Source organism: Apteryx rowi, unplaced genomic scaffold, assembly GCF_003343035.1.
Source record: "Apteryx rowi isolate R43461 unplaced genomic scaffold, aptRow1 scaffold_837, whole genome shotgun sequence".
In the NCBI taxonomy this organism is placed as follows: Eukaryota; Metazoa; Chordata; class Aves; order Apterygiformes; family Apterygidae; genus Apteryx; species Apteryx rowi.
Genome location: NW_020451135.1, coordinates 230,688 through 250,706, shown reverse-complemented (window position 1 = coordinate 250,706; position 20,019 = coordinate 230,688). Strand labels below are relative to the sequence as shown.

Sequence of the window (20,019 nt, the reverse complement as noted above, 5' to 3'; positions counted from 1 at the left end):
GTGATTCTCTTTGAAAAGAGTAGAGATTTCTCATTTCAGGGATTTCCCTTCAGTGTCCCAGAGTAAAAACTGTAGAAATATTCTACTATTAAAAGTAGAAATTAAAAGGGATAACTTTTCTCCTACTTCACAGCTACATGCTCTTGTAATATGCTTGCAATATTTGCATTCAGATTTACAAAATGGGATGCAGTACATAACCAGGGACGCCAGTAATAGGTGAAGCACAAATCAGTGACTGTTTATTGTTTATTTGTATTTTACCTAATCCTCGAGTGCCAGATGTATAACATCTATTTGTTTTGTGCAAGCACTCGATACTGGCTCTAAATCCTCCAGATTCCTGCTGAGTCCTCTCTTTTTTTTCCAAAAATGGAGYCTTTTAGTGTGTTTACTTAAAAAAAGGCAGAGTGAAATAGTTGTGCATTTATGTTGGCCAAAAGATTTTCAATTATTGTAATTTACACATTGAATACATTTAAGAGATTGTTTGCCTCTACAGTTGGAATCACAGGCACTGAAAAGCAGTTATTTCTAAGCTGGAGAAAGCACCATGAGGCCTCTAAGGTAAGTGCATTTCCCGCACCGTAGGCTTTCAATAAAGTCGCTGGGGGTTTCCGGGAGGGGGCAAACTCCCGCCTATTTTCACGGAGGCTGAGAAGGGAGAGGCGAAGGGCACCAGAGCGGCCCAAAATATCATTTTTCGCCCTCCATGCTCGGCGGGCTCTCGCTGCCGGGACGAGGAGGCCCCGTCCGCTCGCTGCCTGGGAGGGCACCAACTGGTCCGCTCGTTGTCCCTGTGGGGATGGGCAGCAGGCCGGCAGCCGTCCCGCAGCATTTAACACGGGRAAGCAGAGGGAGCTCCGCCGCCGCAACCCTCCACCCAGCCTCACAGCGGAGGGACCGCGCGCCACCGCCCCAACGGCTCTGCGGGAAGGCAGCGGCTCGCTGCGCTGCGCCTGCGCAGAGAGGCAGCGCGCGCGGCCCCGCCCCGGGGAGCCCAGGGGCGGGGCGCGGGGTGACGCGGCGCAGCGGCCGCCCGAGGAGACGCCGGCGGGGCTGGGAGCGCGCGCGCGCCCTGATGGGTGCTGCTGGCCCCGCCCCCGGCGGGAATTCCCTCTCCCGCCTCCCCCCCCGCAACGGCTCTCGCCTCGCCCCGCCCCCTCCCCTGTGGGGCCGTCGGCGGGGACGGCTGCGCCGGGCGATGGGGGCCGAGCCCCGGCGGGCGGCCGAGGGAGGGGGCGCTGCCCGGCCGTGGTGGTAAGCGGGGCCTGGGCGGGCCCTTCCGTAAGGGAAGGGAGGCGGGTGGGCAGCCCCCCCCCCCGCCCCCCCGCGCGGAAAGGTCGTTACGGTCGTTGCAAACCGCCAGCGTCGGCTGCCGGAGGAAGGGGCGAGGCGAAGCCCCCTGCTGGGCGGGGGCTCCTCGGCTGTGGGGTAAAATTCGGCCGGGCTCTAGCACGGCCTCCCCCTGCGGCAGGGCCTCCGCCTGGGGCTGTGGCGGCTTGGGGGCAGGGGGGCAGCTCTCTGCACAAAGAGCGTGCGCTGATGCGAGTGTACATAGGTAAAGCGCGCGCGCGTATATACGTGCGTACATGTGTGCGCGGGTGCGCCGGGGGCCGCGGCGCCGGCTGCGGGCCCGGCAAGTGGCCGCGCCGGGCGGCGCAACGGCCGCCGGCGAGGGGAGGGGCGGGGGCGCGCGGCGGCGGCGGTTGGGGCAGCGGGGCGTCCCCGGGGGCCGCTCGCCTGCCGCTGTTGCGAGGTGGCTGGAAAACAAACAGAGCGGGCCAAAGCATCTCGCTTCCCTTTTTTTCTCACGTTTTCGTGGTTTTGACGCCTCTTGGCTCGGCCCGGGGTAGCAAAAAACTTGGCATGTTACTCCGCTGTGATACTCTACTCCGCCCCCCCCCCCCATAGCCTTCATCTGTCAGTAGGTTGTTTATATTGATGCTCTTTACTGTCTCTCACTTATGATAGCCACTCTGATACCATTTAAGAAAATGGGCAGCATCATAAGTCAAGAATCCAAAAATGATTTTGTCATAAAGCATTTCATGAATTTCCTTAGAGAAGTGATGAGGTTCCTCCTGTAGCTGGTTGACTACTTCCGCTTCTCTGCGCAGCAGGCAGACACTTTCTGGCACGCTTCCGCTTGTTCAACTTCACGTTTTCTTGTTGCTGTTGTTCTTCGTTAGTAGAGTTTTGGTCTACCTGTCCGGGTTCGGCGTACAACCCCGAATCCTCAACGTGGCCTTTGTCGAGATCTGCTTTAATTATGCATGTGCAGGAACTGTACTGTTTATTTGGTGCCTTTTTAATGGGGAGGGAGGCAGGCCTAAGAAACATCTTAGTGAGAGTTTTACAGTTGAGCTAAGTAACTGTAGCACAAAAAAAAAAGTCTTTAGTGAATTTTGAAGTGATCAATTGTGTCAGAACTGTATTTTAAATTGTTAAAATACTAGTGATTGGATTACAAAAGCTTCTGTTCTTTTAAGCAGCAAACAGGTTAATTTTAAATACTTTTACTGAAGCTCATTTTCTGAACATAGCTGTTTTGTGTATTTGCATACTGTTTTCATGTTGTCTTAAGAACCAAGTGCAGGTTAATACTTGAAACCAGATAATCTTGATTTGAGTTATAAAGTGGTAACATGCGATGTCTTGTTTCTAAAGGCTTTGGCAGGTAGAGTACAATATAATTTATGTTTAGGTTTGTGTTAGTAAGCATATCTTTGAGGTGTAATGTAGGTTGACTTTATTCAAAAGCATGGAATTTTATTTAACTAAGAAATGTAACAACTTATAAGCCATTAATAGAATATTTGAAACAAGAAACAATAATGCTTTTGTCTGGTTATATAAAGTGTCATCAGAGATTAGTGAGATTCTTGTGTTTTTTCCATCATCTGTCCAAATCCCTGAAGCTAAGATTACAGAGAGAGAGAGAAACTATTTTCTTACCAGAGAGTTTTTTAATGAACTTAATTTAGTTTATGATTTAAGACAATTTGTTAGGGACACTAAAAATAAAATGGTTATCATTGTGCCACCATGTTGAAAATCAGAAAACATAAAATTTGTAAACTATTTTGGGGGTGTTTTAGCGCTTCATGTTTTTTCTCAGCCTGTTTTATTTTTCTCTAGTGAAATATGTGGTAAACAATTTCTATTCTTAATTCAGTATTATTATCTTACTAAGATGCACTTCTAAAATTCCATGTATTTTGCAAAATAGTCATAGTAACTATCATGCTACAATGGAACAGGAATGGCATTTCTCTGATAATGGCTCACCTGCAGTGCTTCAAAGGAACAAACTTAGTGGGTGCACCCTGTTTTGAAAAGTGCAAAGAAAAGTAAGAAAAGTGCACTGAAAACATGTTAGAAAACACTGAGGACAGGGAAATTCCCTCCTAATCCCTAATAATTAGATACATGTCTGCAGTCTGATGCACTAGGTGGTTTATCTCCTTTTTCAAAACACTAGATTACAGTTGTGTAGTGCAGAAATTACTACTATATCTCTGGTAGAAATTGCTGGTTTATTTTGCTGAATCACAGTAAATTTTTGACAAAGATTCCCAGGCTTTATTGTGTGACACAGTCTTTCCCTTTGTTGGTCCATATTGTGCTCCCATAAAAATAGTTGGTATGTAAATTTTAAAATATTATCGTTTGTCTGGAAATTTTGAACCCAGAGAAGTGAAAAATAACATAGAATTACACTAACTAGTATGTGTTAATACTAAAAGAAGCTTCTCTCTTTCTTTTTTTTTTCTTCGACAAAAAATTTAAGACAAAAACTAAACATCAGGAGGAGTGGGAAATATTTTCAATAAAGATTTTTCTAAGTGTTTTTTTTGTTTCTAAAATGGAACATCTTTAAATGTTCATCTTCAAGCCATAATACAGTAGGAACTTAATATTTGCAAGATTAACTGTAGAGAAAATGAAAATATTCTTATGCAAAACAGTATCTTTGTATAATTTCTCAATTTTTTATTATTATTGTGACTTTAAAAGCTATCACTTAGGGTTTGGAGAACACACTGATAAGTAATAGGGAAAAATACTTGTGGCCATTACTAAACAGTTTTTTGTTTTGTTTTGTTTTTAAGTGAATTTAGTGGACAGCTGAAAGTTGGCTTGAGCGTTGAGTTGGTGAAATGTTTTGCTGTTTGAGAACCGTGAAAAGGTAGGGCGTGTTGCTGACCTAATTTACTTTTAGCATGTGTATAAATGTTGTTTGCTTATGGCTTAAATATATGTGAAACTGATTGTGGTTTTTTGATTAATGTTTATTTCTTTGGCTTTTTCATCTATACATCTTGAAGTTTTCAACATAGTATCCACAGCTGAAAATTCCCAAAGCTAGCTTGTGCTCCAGTGAGATATCAAAAAGGCTCTAAACAAAACAAAGGTTTTAAAATGGCTTAATTATGAGAAAATGGTATTCTAAAGCTGAATATGATATCTGATATATTATTGCATTACTGAGTTATTAAAATTCAGTGTTTCAAAAGGAGAGGAATATATCTGTAATAATGAGCTTAATTTTAACAAAGCTTTTCAGTGCCAAAGATATAAACAAAAATGTTAAACATTGGAGAGTTGTGGAAAAAAAAAAAAGGGAATTACTTAATCAATAAATTAAATCTCTCCTAGATTACAATTGCATAATGTGTTCAAGTAGAGATTGTATTTCATAGCTTTCATAAAGTGAAGACAGCTCTTCTCAAAGTGGTTATGACCTTGATTTTAACATGAATTCTTTCTCTTCTCTTCCAATCTGAATAAGGCTCTTAGAACAATCTATTGCTCCTTGTGAGAGAAGCATCTTCTGTGCATTTTCTCCCTCTAAATTCATTTTAATTCATTTATTTTTGTCACTTCAGTCGAAGGATGCCTCAGAGTTGTCTTTCACCTTCACTGAATGAATTCTTCCTTCTGTCACACAGACTAATTTTGGCCTTTGAGCATTTCTCTTTTAAGCAAGTTCAAAATAGACTTTTGGCTGGAGTCCTGAGCCTTCCTACTGCCATGACAGTGTTGTTTAGATACAAAGCAAGGGGACTGAAGTTATCCATACTTGGCCATTTTTCTTGAAGAATACCAGATGGAAGTGATTAATAGTTTACAGGTATGTTGGAATTTTTTTTCCAAACTACTGGAAACAGCTTGCAGTATAGTCAGAGTGTGGATATGGGAAATGATGTAAAACAAGGCAAAAAGAGAACTGAGCCCCTTACTAGACCCAGCAGCTAGAAGGAAGTAGAATGTGGGTTTCTTGTGTGGCTGTTAAATACGTAACTGGTTAATTTTCTTTTTTTTTCCTGGAAATATATTTTTTTTCCTTTTTACTGTTTCCATCCACTTGTTGCAGAAGAAAAATATGAAGAGAACTTGTGCTTTTTTTTTCCCTCAGGAAGACAAGGGTTTTTTGGTCCTTCTAGATCTAAAATAAAAATCCACTCAGTCATATGCATTACTATCTAGTCTGCTTTGCTTCCTTTCTTGCCAGGGCAGGTAGAGTTTTTTCCTCTGTCACTGAGTAACTCTGACATGTTCTTATTGAGAGGTTTTGCTCTTCGTGAAAGCATGATGTTAGTGTGATACTTCACCATCTCCTGCTATTCAGATTAGGATCATGAGCTATAATGCTGGCTAGTCCTGGAATCTCTCTCAGATGCAGCTAGCAAAGAAGTAGAGGTGTTTGCCAAAGAATTTTTTTCTTCCATTTAGTCCACACTTCTGAAAATTGTCTTTGGTCATAACAGCTTGAAATTTCATCAGTCATCTTAAATTACAGGTCTTCCTTCCCCCCTTTCTACGAAAACCTTTCCTGTTATCAGTAAGCTGACTTTAAAGACCTGTTAAATAATTTGCCTTCCTCTTATGGACAGAAACAGTTAGCTTTATCTGTTTTCACATTTCTAATTGAAGGACTAGAAAGGTTGACAGAAAAAGGTAAAGTAAGGGTCATCACATCTGCTTGACAACTCAACTGTTGTCATTTACCATTTGCTAATACAAAAAATACTGTTTATTTTCCGAGCACAATTTTTGTTTCTCCTTTTTTAATGAAAGCTGGCAGAAAATGATCACACGTTTCTGTGTCTGGGATGATTACTTGGCCTAGGATGCTGAGTGAATAGCTCTTTGTAAAAGTCTTTCTTACTAGTACTTAATGTAGCTGTTCTTTTTATGTGAATGGGAAGCAGTTTTGCCTCTTACCTGCCATACATGTTCCTGGTTGGGGCTTGCAGTTTGAATGAATGGTACTGTGAGAAGCCCTACTCCTTTGAGTTGTAAACTAGAACAAATGTAGATCAGAGAGAAAATAATTGACCAGATGAGTTTCTTAGCCCGGGAGATCAGTTAAAAGGCAAAAACTATTATTAAGTATTTACCACTTATACCATATATTTGACATTTTAATATATATATCATCTTTTGGTAATTAGGATGCTAACCTGAATATCGACTTTGAGCTATGGGAGAAAATCTTCAAGATCTTCTTTCCAGAACTTGTTATTCCTTCCATTTCAGTCTTCTCTTACACAAATGTGCTCTTTAAACTGTTGTTTAATTTGTACATAATTGGAGTTATTCAATCTTTTGTACTTTCTGAACTTCCTAGAATTTCTTCAACATTAACCTTTCCTTCTACTCTTACTTTAAATGATCTTTTTCTACTCCTGAAATTCCTTTTGTCCTTGTTTTCTTCTCTTTCAATGAAGGTAAAAGAAAATAAAACTGTTTTCTTAGTTGATAATGTCTTCTGTAAAAGCATATGCTTGGAAAGTTAGGTTGAATTTGTTTAGCATAAGTACATGAACCTCAGAAACAAATGTAGGACTACTTCTGATTGAAATACTGATATTATGTCTGGGTAAAAAATAATGCTCTTTTGACACTGCTTGAGAAATATTGGCAATTTGCTTTTTAATTTGGAGGTTCAAAAGCATGTAAGCTTTGGCTTTCAGGAGCAGCTTCAGGAATTGCTACAAAAATCTACCACCAAAACCAGTCTTTGTCATTCTAAAAGAACTACTTGACTGGGGAATTTTCATTTGATCATACTTTGAGAAGGTAGAGGGAAATGTTATTCTACTTATCTAAATGTTGTAAATCAGCCATTAGCATCCATTTCTGAAACCTGTTAGCTTTGCTCCATACAAACATGGCTTTGTGGGTCACACAGGAAAAAAATCCAGCACTCGGACTTAAAATACCGCTTTTAAATGATTGTACTTTCAGTTCAGTGTTTACTCCATTCCCATATTCTAATGTAACTTATATCAGTTTGTCACTTGATTAGTTGCATCATACGTAAACATTTTTTATTATTTTGTTAGGTTATGCCTGGAGAAGATATTGCCACAATGCATTCTTCAGTCAAGATCCTTGTCAGGAGCTGATGCCATCAATGCTCTCAGACCTTTCTATTTTGCTGTGCATCCAGATTTCTTTGGCCAGCATCCCAAAGAGAGGGTAAAAATCTTTCAGTGATGCTTTTTTTGGTAAATATGGCATATATCGAGGATGGAAGTGTTTTTAGCTGTTTTTACTACTGTTAGAAGATCATTAGCTAACTTTAGAATTGAATGTTATTATTACCAAAGAACAAAAAGATATTTTTTAAATTTATTTTTAACAAGGATATATCCCTTAAACAGTTATTTATTAGTCATATTTTCTGTGTAATTTGTATAAAGAAAATCCTGGGTCCTTCTAATCTGATTATAATACATATTTTCTTTACCACTTTGAAATGTGCATTATAGTTGAAAACGCTGGGGGGGGGGGTTAAGCTTGAAAACCTTGAAAATGATGTTTTTGGAATCTGTTATAGGAATGTACCAGTATGTACATCATTGCAATGTATTTGGGCAAGGTAATTATTCAGTTGTATCGAGAACATGAACTATATGACTGTTCATTAAGAGCAGCTGGCCGTTTGTAAAAACTAAGTCTGCATGTTAGATTAAAAAGGTAAGATGAAAACTCTGGCCAAGTTTATCATTTATAATGTTAATTTTTTTCTTTTTTTTAAATAGGAGGTAAATGAAAATTCTCTGAAGAGGTTAAATGGCTACTTGGAGAATCTGCAGAAACCAGGATTTCGCTCTTTTAAGCCAACTCGTCTTACTTTTTACGTAAGAGAAAGTGAACCAAACTCTTCTAATGTTCCAGAATCCTTCAGTGCTTCAGGTGCTTTTATGTTGTGTAGAATGTATCTTCCTGTATTAAAATTCTTTAAAAAAGGCCATTTCTTAGTCTTACACAGTCATACTGACTTTTCAGTTGAGTAAAATTCTGTCAAACCATGAAAATATGCATTAGACCACACAGCTAAGACTATCCCAAGTAACTAGACATCTTTAAGATTTAAATAAAATATTGCAAGAATGAGAGTTTATGGTGACATTGAAGTCAAGTTACAGTATGGTGAAGTAAAAAACATGTTGAAGTAAATGATAATTTTACTGCTTTTAGTATCATTGTTCGTGTTTAACTGGAGCAAAAGTTAGGTCCTTTTTCTCGTTGCAGACAATGTGTAGTAATGCAATATCAATGTGCTGTAGGATCAATATGAATTTATTCTGAGAGCAGAAATTGTATAATATATGAAGCTTTAATTTACCATATACTCTTTTAGTTTTGAGACTATAGAAAATATTGCAGAGTTTGGAATACTTGATTAATTTTATTTTACAAATTTGTCTATAAATGAACTGGTTTGCCTTACTCATCACATGCATTTTCATTATGTTCTGTATCCTGCTGGTCCAAAACCTTGAGCAAATTTTGAGGGATCCTACTGCCAGAACAAAAAAATACACTGTTTTTCAAGAAAATACTAGTGGTATGTTCACTTCTATTTAAAATAAGACTTGAACTGGCAGCTGTGTTCTGCTTTTGACTGTAAAACTGGCTTGCTTTATAATGAGCCAGTTAGTCCAGTCACTTAACTACTGGGCTTTAGTTTTAGTGAGTGTGTAAGTATTTTTTGAAGCTTTTGTTCAGAGTTTGTTAAGAACTGTTACAATCCTGCATTTCTATATTGGATTGTATCCAAATTGATGATTAGTARTAATATAAATTGTGTGTAGAGCTGTTGGACAAAACTGCCACTGCTAAATCAAAATCATCCTTTTTTGCTTTTGCTTCAGCTGTGGTAAGCTTCCAACTTGTCCAATGATTCAGATAGTTGAAATAGCTCTCTGTTTATATTTTTGGACCTATACAGTTTTAAACTGCGCTTTGAATTTTGCAGTGAATATTTCAATAACAGTTTCATCTTAATTTCCACATGCATACCTATGCACACCTTTTTGAACTCTTGTAAGATGAGAAAAGCGTGAATGCATTTAAAAATATTTTTAATTAAATAATGCTAATTTTGTGGGACTTGTATTTTATAGGGTTTCGAGCAGTCAGTTTTACATTACGTACCAGGGACCTACTGAGCACAGTATTAGATATTCTCAACTCCTGCAGTTTATCTACAGAGCATGTTCAAAGTTTGAATGTGAACTCTCAGTCCCGCAAGGAAGCAAAAACGGTGCTGAACAGACCTATCAAATGGGATAAGACTTATTATTCATTTACCGGATTCAAAGATCCCGAGGAAGAACTAGAACAAGCCCAGAGAGTGGAAACAACTTTAATGTATGTAAAGCTTTTATTTAATTGATAATTTGTAGAATAAATCAGTCTTATTWAATATTGTTTTGGGGTTGTTGGTGGGTTGATTGGGGTTTTTTTTGTTTTTTTGTTTTTTGAAGGCAATCAGTAGTCTTTCTAAACCATACAAAATACTATCATCCAATATGTAATTTCCTCACATTTCTACTGGTATAATTAAAAAGAGTTCAGATGATCTCCCGGGATAACTATAGTGCCAGCTAAGCCAAGGCATTCCTGTCTCTTTGCCCAGCATTCATGTTTGGTTAATCTAGTTTTTCAGTTTTGTGGAATATTACTGACAATTCAGAAGGAGGCAGGACATTTCACTTCTTATAAATAGCTCCTCACATCTTACAGGACTTCAGTAACACAGCATTATAAGCCTGTAGTCTTTATCATTAGTATTTCATTATCACAGCCTGCAAAAAAAGAGATAGTATACCAATCTTAATATTTAGACCTAGGCAATTACTTATAATAAACTTGCATTTAATGCAGCATGTTATGATTTAGAAGTTGGTTGTTTATAAACTGTATCTGCTAATTTGGGGGCAAGATGGGAAATACTGACCTCAAACCCTTTTTTATAACAATGAGAATTATGTGCCATTTAGAAAAAATTACAGAATTGAAGTGATAATATCTTCGGAGCAAAGGATACCCATTATCCTACCTAGCATCTCACAGATAAAACCACCATATTATGTGGTACTGCAAAACATATTTAACCTATTAGACAATCTTATAGAAGACCTATATTAAGAGTCTGTTTTTAAAACTTGGTGATTTGGCTTTTGGCCTCTCTTCTTATTTTTGAGTTTGATTTTTTTTTTTTCCCCTTACTTCAGAGTATAGTGTAAGAATTGCAGTATTTATTTTTGTAAAAATAAGAGCGAGATTTAGCTTCCAAGGTCATGCTGTGAGCAAATGCTAAATGTCTTAGAGTTCTTCTAGAAACAGAACAATCCACTCGTTGAAAGTCTCAGATGTGCTCCATGAGTTGTGCTTCCCTGACTGTGATTACTGACAAAAGAATTGTAAAACTTTGACCCATATATCTGTGTTCATCCCAGCACTGTAAGAGTTACCTAAGTTGGCCCTTCTGTACTTTCTCCCTTATTTGATAATCTATTATGATCACCTTGATTTTTTTATTATTATTTTGTAAGACAGAAGTATAGTACTTCAGTTTTCATTAAAGCACTATGCTCTGAAGCTCTTCCCCTAAATCAAACTGATCTGCTGCTCTACACCTTTCACACCTCTCAGAAAAGTCTTACGGTTTTAACACTGTCAAAGTACTTCTGTTCAACTTGATTGCTTAGTTCCCCATCAAACATTAAGCACCAGGTTTTCATTTATAGATATCTCAAGGGGAAGTATTTAGCAGTTTCAGTTTCTGTTCTCTGCTTTTAAAACTTATCTTTACCTGATAACATTAATGTTTTATTTCAAATTAACATAAGGAGTTCAGTTAGTTGTACTGTTTGCATGACAGATAATATGGCATGCCCTACTTTATTTTTCCCTTTCTAAGATCCTGGTTAGACGATAATGAAGCAGGTGCAGTAAAAAAGCTGAAGAAGAGTTTACCGCTTCGAAAAGAACTAGAACGCTTAAAATTTGAACTCTCTCATCATCTCCAGCTCTCTGATATCAGGTAATAAGTTAAATCAGATGAACTTGTATTAAAAACTTGTCACAGCAAGGAAGTGTTGTGTAATGTAGTGCCGTTGGGTTTGAAAGCTTATTCCAGCAAAGCAGCTATATTTCATATATATTAAAGTGTTGTTGCACTGAATAAGATTTTCCCAGAAGTCTATGGGGACAAAAGTTTCCAGYTACAATCTGCTCGAAATGTAGCATTTGTAAGGCAAGAGACTGTTTTGACTAATAACACAAGCTGCAGTTGAAGCAAACACATAAGCAAATAGGACCTGTGCATTTGCTTTAATTTGGGTATTTTGCTGGATGAAATTTCTTTTCCCAAGTTCAAGTTCATGTCTACTAAGATAACTACATTAGCAGTGAAATGCAGCTTTGCACGTGGTATTTACTGACATCCTGTGAAGACTTAATAAAAATGCTCTTCTCTCTGGTATTTTGTTTCCCACGTTCTAGAGGAGGAAGAAATTTGTTTTCTTTAAAGGGCAGAGTACAGTTTGTGCTCTTGTTTCTTCAGAATATTTTTCAGAAAATACTTCATAATCCTCATTTGAGGGACAAAGTTAAAGAAAGAATATTCCAAAGTCTATTCAGCAATGGGAGAACAAACTTTGGGGGACTATATCAAAGGCTAGTCTGTTAAGTTCTCCTTTTAACCAGGGAAGAATAAGATTCTCCAGAGAGAATTGGAGYTTCTGAAGTCATGCTTCTTTTCCTTTCACTGTGTAGAGGACCTTGGCTTCCTCAGACTGAAGCCAGTCTTTCTGAACAAAATTTCTAATCCTCTGCAACTGTGCTGTGGTGGGCTTTTGGGGGGGTTTTTTGTTTGTTTTGGGGGGAGGTTTGAGTTTCTGGAACAATGTTCAGTATTAAATGCATGGGTTTGGTTTTATTCATGGCTTATGTTCAATTTTCTTAGCGCATTTTAAAAGCACAAACTGTAAGACTATTACATTCTGTGAAGAGCTAAATATTAACCTTCCATAATTTAGAAATCAGTGCAAGTTGTCAGAAATCTGACAAGTAACTATATTAATAGGAAACTGCTACTTTTATCATGCAGCCTAATGCTAGTTTTTGCGGAGGTTTGAAAAATAGAGTGGGATCATTAGCTTTATTCTATGTAGAAGTTTAGGACAGCTGAAGAGAGGACAGAGTCTGAAAACCACATTTTTTATGTTCTGATCTGTACTAGTGAAGGCCAAAGTGATATTGCTAGGTAATAGTAAATAGTTATTAAAATGACTTACATTATAATAGACTGAGTTGCCTTATGAGTGCCGTGGCATAGTGCCATTCTCAGTGTCCCAAAGATGGCTTTTTGCCAGTTACAAATTTCTCTAAACAAGAGGAATGATAATTTCCCACTTTGAGGCAGTTTTAAATCAGCCCGAAGTTTGGCTAAAGATCAAGAACGTAATTTTTTGATATATTGGGACAACTTTACAATTTAAACACTTTTTGAAATTTAATTATTAGTTCATCTTTTCTGTCTATGATGAAAGAAATATCAAAACAATGTATATTTAAAGTCACCAATGTAATGTAACTCCTGTGTCCTGCATGGTTTAACGGAGTTACTATTATAGAAACAAAAATTATTCCACTGTTAAATACTGTTTAAAAAAAAAAAAAAACAGCTTACCATCAGAATCATAGTAATGTCTTGGGGAAGGAAAAAAAACAGACAACTTGTATACAGTATTTGCTCCTCTAGACACACATTACACAGTGTGCAAACAAACTGCATGTCACATGACTGGAACAAATACTGGCTTGCATATTGCTATTTACTTACCCTACCCCTTCTTAGTAGGGGAGAGATTTGCTTTTCAAGTTCTGTTCCATCTACTAGCTTTTGTATTTATTTTTCCTAGATGCATTTACTTTATCTGTTTTTATTCCATATTGTTGTTGGCACCCACTTTGAGAGATTCTAAATTTTTTTTTTTTTTTAGGCTTTTWTTTCTTCAAGTAGCATATGACATGAACAGCTTTTCAGTAGGGTCTTCGCTTTTATTACTGTCCAAGAAGTGTTATTCTATGTGAGTTATTGTCTGTGTTTAAGGCTCTCAGCTGTATCTCAACTTCTGCAATTTTGTTTATGTAATGTTGAGAATTAAGTACTCTCAATTGTGTTTTTACTTAGGTGGCAGAGAAGCTGGGGTATTGCACATCGCTGTAGCCAACTACACAGTCTAGGTCGCTTAGTCCAACAAAGACCTGAAGTATTAAAAAATGTTAAAGGTATATTTGTTACTTGTCTCATCTATCCTAATATAGTATTGATTCAAAGATGCATATGAGTCTTCAGTGGCCAGGGTGCTGTGCTGCTTTTCACGAGTGCTCTTGATAACAGTAAAAACCTGCTGGGYTTACTGAAATGCTGATGAGAACTTGCATTTTAAACTACAGCGTATTTTTTTAAGTGACTTTTCCTGACCATGTACTCACTACACTCAACTTCTGCTTTATTTCTTATTACCTGCAAGCCTAAGTACTAACAATGAAAGCAAAAAATTCAGACTGTTTGTCTGAAAGGGTGGAAGGTAGTGATAGATTTTTACCTGTGGTAGAGCCAGCACAAAAATGCTAGTAGTTCTCCAAAGAGCCAATAATCTGTAAGGGGGACTTATTAAAATCTCTTTAAAATGGTGGTGTTATGTTCTGTTATCATGCATGTTCCATAAAATACTTATACTGAAGTCTGTATCATCTCAGGAAAAACTAAAATATTCTATAAACCTGATCATTTTTCTCTTGTACCTGTTTGACCTATGGCAATAGCTGTTGGCTTTAACTGTAACTCCACATTTATGCCTCTCTTCAGATACTCAGTTTTGAGTGGCTTTAATTTGAGGGTTCATTTAATCCTTTGTCAAAAGGCAGGGAGGTTAGGACAATAAGCAATAGGTTTAAATTGTATCAGGTTTCAGATTAGTTTTTTACTGAAGTGTGCTAAGGATGTAAAGTGCTAGAGAAGTGGGTCTCTATCTTTGAAGATCTTTAATAATATATTGGACAAACACCTGTCAGGAATTATATAGGTACAATTAATCTTACACTGAGGTAAGGGAATACACTAGATGCTTTAAAGTCAGTGTTGTTCTGTCACAAGGATATTGGAAAACTGATTTCTGAGGGCAGGGTAAAATGTCGGTATGTTGATGTAGAGGGATGTGTTCAACCCTGACAGGTCAGAGGCTTGACTTCTGTCCTAGATACATTTTTAAAATATCAGCTGCCTTCACCTTCTAGACTCTTGAAGAGAAGTAATTGGTCTTGTAGCTGGAAGCCATTATATTCCATTTTATTTCTTTTTTATTTCTGTCTTAGAGCTTCCTAATTAGTCATTTCAATCTCAACTATGTAATTCTTGCAAAGCTTAACTCCAAAGGTGGAATGGTATTCCGTTCTTACAGTGGTCTAATAATATTCTTTACAAAGGCAACACCTGCCCTTTTATCTTGAGATTTTAGTTATTGTGGAGCTACTGGTAACATTGCTTTAACTTATGATTTGTTCAGCGTGCAGCATTTATTTTCTAGCTCAAATGGTTATGACCATGCGATGTTCGTGCTGCCTAATTTAACCAATTGTCATCTATCCGTTTTATGGGGACAAAGTTAAGGATTCATACTTTTTTCTTTCTTTCTTTTTTTTAACTCTTTGTTGGTTTTGGTCCTTGTTACATTCCAGTCATCCATTTAAGCCTTGTCTTGTAGATTAATACTTCACACTGAAGGCCTTTTGGAAGCTTATTTTGGTAAACAGTTACCTGTGCTTTTACCCAAAACAATTTTGAAAACATTCTTGAATCTTTGTTCTATACTTTTAACAAACAAAAATTAAACTCAAAACTGATTTCACCTAAAAACAGACCTAGTATAAGTCTTTTATGTTATCTCTATTCTTTCTTAAACAAAATCTAATACGGAGGCATTTCTGATTTTATTGAGTTGTAGAGAGCTTTTTGGAAATGGTTTTGAATGGGTGTTTTTATAGTTCTTTGATCAACTTTTTACATATTGGTTCTTTGTATAAAATCACTTCAGGTCTGTAGCATATGTTTCTTAGGGTATGCATCTTGTACAGATTCTTTAAAGAAGCTATCTGCTAAGATTTGCTCTTAATTTAAAATTAGCCTTTGTAATAAAAAAAAAAAATCCAGTTAACCTAAAAATATACCAAATTTAAACAGGGAGAAGGCAAATGCTAATTCAGGTTTGTATGAAAAAATCCTTGAACTGGAGTTTTCAAGAATCACTTCTTCAAATTTTGAGAATAACGAAAGCACCCACTCATTTTTGTTTGCACTGAAAAAATGTTTTGTTTGTGACATATTAGGAGCATGGTTAAATTTTAAATAAGTATGGGAATAATTACAATAACCAAAATTACTAAAGAGCTTTATTCAATCATTAGGACGCACATTGATATTTACAGACCGTTCAGGTATGAGTGCAGCAGGCCACATAATGCTGGGAACCATGGATGTTCACCATCACTGGACCAAAGTAAGATTTCAAAGTGAATGATTCTTAAGTCTCTTGTTAAGTTGGGACATCCTTTTAATAAAAATAAAAATTAAAAAAAAACTATAACCAAAATATTTTTTAAATTTTATTGTGCCAGAAGCTGCTCTGGTTCCACTATTCTGTCAGATTTCTCAATAGATTATTCTGAAATCATTTGAATTGTTCAAGCAAGAATATTTTTGTATACATAACTGCATTCTAGTAATAACTGGGTAGAGGATAAGGAGTGACTGCTAATACAGACTGTCCCTTTTCACTTGTTGCCCTGTTCCAGGGCTCCTGCCCAGTTGCCACTGTTGCACTTGTTCCAGCCTTCTCCTTAGTACCTACCTTCTGTGTCTTGACTGAGAAATCTGAACGCTTCTTAATCTTTCTGGGCTTAGGTTTGTAAACTAGAGATCGGGTATCTTCCTCCTGTTTCCCCTCCCTTCAGACTTGAGACAAAACTAGTTATCAACCAAATCCTTGGAAGTAACTAGTTTCAGCAACAGAGACTCTTTGCATTTTTGAAAGTTGGTATAAATTAGGCTGGCAAAAAAACCTTTCCTTGACTGTATGTGGTATACCTCAACCGCTATAACTGTGGTGGTAAACATTTTATGTAGACCTCAACTTAGAAACTCTTTGGATCTGGGACTATTAATTTCTATATATACAGAGATAAAGGACATCTGTCAATCTTGTTACAGACTTTCAGTTCCTTTGTAGTATAAACACTGAAAATGCTTATAAGCTCATTCCATTATATCTTGCCCAAAGAATTCCCATTTTGGAATTCCATTCCATTCCATTTTGAGGAATTCTTTGGAATTTTTTTTCCCTTGGGTTCCATGTTTGCACTGTTAAGAGTCTGGGKTTTTTTTATAGTTTCTTGTGAATTTTTTCATTTCTTAGTTTTAAGTTATATGCTGTGTAACATAGGAAGTGTTTTTGTGTATGTGCACAGATTTTTGAGAGATTGCCAAATTATTATAAACTTCAAAAAAGGATGCTGTTCTTGGAGGATCGGATAAGCCAGCTTCTGGGAGGCATACAAGTAATATATATTGAAGAGCTGCAACCCCTGTTGACACTGGAGGAGTACTATGACACTCTGGACTGCTTCTATAGTAAATTACTTGACAGTAGACTACCTTTTCATCCTCGCAGTCTGCGAGGCTTGCAAATGATTCTAGAAAGGTACGTATTTGCAGGAAAGTGGGTTTTTTGTTTTTTGTTTTCAGGCTCTCTTTTCTTTTTTGTGGTTACATTAGTTATTGCTTTCACTAATAAGAAAAGTAATCTTACCATAAACTTTCATATTTCAGGAATTTTTTTGTTTCTAAAGGTTTTAAGTGACTTTTATTGGGTTTGGAAGGGGTCACATAGAAGGGAATCATGCATATTTCGGTGAAGTTAGTGTCAAAATTCTGTCTTAATGTGCTGTGCAGGGCTAAATCAAAGATTTTGTGCTCTCAGGTCATCAGTCAGCTGTGGTGATGGTGTATATATTTTTTTGAGTAATGTTGGCAGAGTTGCTTCTGAAACATTAAAAAAAAAACTTAAAATGTATGACATTTCTGTATTCTTATGAACCAAATTTGATCTTTTATCAATTATTCTGATTATGATTAATTGATATTCTTACCTCTGTCTTCAGATTTCATTCTGAAAGTAATTCATGTAAATATTTTAGTGCAAAAATGATATTTTGGTTTTAATTTCCACCATGTTTTGTTACAGCGATAGATATGCACCAAGCTTGCATGAATTAGGACACTTTACAATCCCAACAGCTTGTGATCCAGCAACTCTTCAATGGTTTATTATCGCCAAAGCCCAAGAAGCAAGACAGAATTTGAAAAGAAAGGAAGAGTAAGTGTTCATGTAATTCAGTACATTTAGCTCATGAAAATCTTCTTGTTGTAGGTGATATTTTTTATTTGTAGTAATAAGAGAAGTTTGAAGAATGTATTCCTGCTCTTTCAAAACTTCTGTTTATAAAATTAACTTTACCTATCAGCTTTACTGAGTTAAAACTTTAAGTGTTGAGTGAACATGAACAGTTGCTAGACAGGACCCATCCTTCAGCTTGTAGAAATAGTTGTACTTTATTCAGAAATAAAAGATATTTGCTTGCAAAACACTTTTTTTACAGTGACTTTGCAAGAGGAGAGTTTTGTTTATTTTTTTTTAAGGAAGAGACCTTTTTATTGAGAAAGAAAAGCAACAAACTTCTACTAATGTTACTTACATTGTGGCAAGAAAACAATATAATCAAAACTAAAAACAATTGAAGCCAACCAGAGAATTATTACTAGTTGTTAGATGACAGTTAAATGAGAAAAGGATTAGTTGGGACCTTACAAGGGGAGGAGAACAAACTTGGGGTAGAATGAGGAGGGAAATACTTCCTTGTACTCTGCTACTATCATAGATGGTAGCAAGATGAGAGATGACTATAATGTGCCATAGTATCAGCATATAATATTAAGTTCATGACTTTTAGTATCCAGCAGAATTGTAAATTTTTTTTCTCAGGCTTGGACATTGTATGTGCCTTTGAGGCTCAAGAGCATGAAGTAGAGATATTGTGATTATTTTGAATAAAACATTGTCATGGGTAATTGGATGTTACTGTCCTCTAGAGGTTGTTAGTGAAACCTTGTTTTGCTTTTTTGGATAGCTTTTAATGAATTGTTGAAACGCTTTTGTCATGAGCGTATGTATCATGTACAGACCTTGATGGTTTTGTGAGGGTTATTGTGGGCATAAAGCTTACTGAAGACTTTATGGTTTTAGATCTTGTTCCTTGGGATGCTTGATCTGGGAGATGGATTTTGCTAGAACATTGAGGATTGCTGRGGTTTTCCCATCACCTGTATGGGTTTGAACCCATACCCAGCTTTGAAGATATGTTGTTATTGCAGTATAGGTTATAATTGTTGAATAGCTTTTTATAGAATACCTTTCTTTTGGTACGTGATAGCTAGAAAAGTATTGTCCGTGTAGGGATTTGGGGGGATGCTGTAGCAAATGTATGCATTTTTTTTTTCTGGGTAACTCACTTCCCCTCCTCCCTCCCCCCGCCCCCAAAAAAAAAGTTACCCATCAAAGACACCTATCCCAGGAAAAAGTCATTTTCAGATTAGCAATGGAAGAGTTGTGATGCTCTCCTTATACTCTAAGTGTCTGTGTTTTAAGTAAGAGCTAAGCTAAATATTTCAGCTTCTTTGTGTGTTAGATGATTGCTGCTTTGTATAAAATAGTTAAGAATAGCTATACTGTGTCAGACCAAAGATCTGTCTAAACCCTATCATTCATTAGCTTAGGGAAAGGCTATATGAATGGGGCCAAAATATGGTGGGGGTTTTTTTTCCTTTCTTTAACTCTGTCCTCCTTCCCAGTTTTTAACAATCTATGCTTGAGAAAAATACTTGAAGATAAAATGTCATCTCGTGTTAAGAGCATTCAGTAATCTTTTTTTCTCTTAATTGTCTAATTACATTTTGAACCAATTTACATTTTGTGGCTCTAAAATATCCTGTGGCAGCAAATTATACAGTTTAAGTGTAGCATGTGTATGTGAAGGAGGAGAGAGGTGTTCTTTTTTTATAGACCTGCGGCCTGATGGCATTCTCTTGCTCTTGTGCCGTTGAAAATACGAAGAGTCCTCTGTATTTATCACCTCTGCTTTTTTACTTCATCGATATGTCATATTTCCCCTTAATTATCTTTTTTATTGAAGCTGAAAATTCCTTTCCATTTAATGTTTGTGTGAACAGAACCCATTTAGCAGTTCTGATTGATTGTTCTTATCTTCCTGCGTACCCATTTAATTCTTACATACTCACTTTGAGTAACCAGTGCAGCTCACAGCAGTGGTTGTTACAGGGGCTCCGAGTACAGGAAAATAGTTTGACATACAGGATTTACTTTGCACTTGCAGATGAATGTGTTTTATACRCAGTAAATAGCATAGCTGGAATTCTGTATGACCTGCTGCAGTGAAGAGTTCAAATACTACTGTTAGAGAGAATTGTGTTATCTGTCTGGCAAATGTCAGTGTTTTAGTAATACAAGATTTAGCATGAATCTACTTTCCTTTTGTAAAGTACCACTTTTGTATTGTGATAAAGGTGTAAGC

The 20,019-nt window shown here is 37.0% G+C and overlaps 1 protein-coding gene across 8 annotated transcripts in view; it reads left to right on the top strand.

The window, feature by feature from the left end:
- Positions 1–1,183: 1,183 nt before the first annotated feature.
- The window catches only part of TCAIM (T cell activation inhibitor, mitochondrial), a 41,718-nt gene continuing 22,882 nt past the window's right edge, over positions 1,184–20,019 (top strand). For 6 of the 8 annotated variants that reach the window (XR_003257526.1, XM_026089922.1, XM_026089920.1 and 3 more), the window contains exons 1-10: positions 1,184–1,260; positions 4,116–4,192; positions 7,356–7,491; positions 8,058–8,211; positions 9,426–9,672; positions 11,228–11,350; positions 13,505–13,602; positions 15,781–15,872; positions 16,840–17,072; positions 17,616–17,747. Coding sequence is in view for 7 of the 8 variants with exons in the window: in XM_026089922.1 (XP_025945707.1) it covers positions 4,164–4,192; positions 7,356–7,491; positions 8,058–8,211; positions 9,426–9,672; positions 11,228–11,350; positions 13,505–13,602; positions 15,781–15,872; positions 16,840–17,072; positions 17,616–17,747 (1,244 nt within the window). In the remaining variant the exon portion in view is untranslated. The other 2 variants (XM_026089918.1, XM_026089923.1) reach the window with 2 other exon arrangements.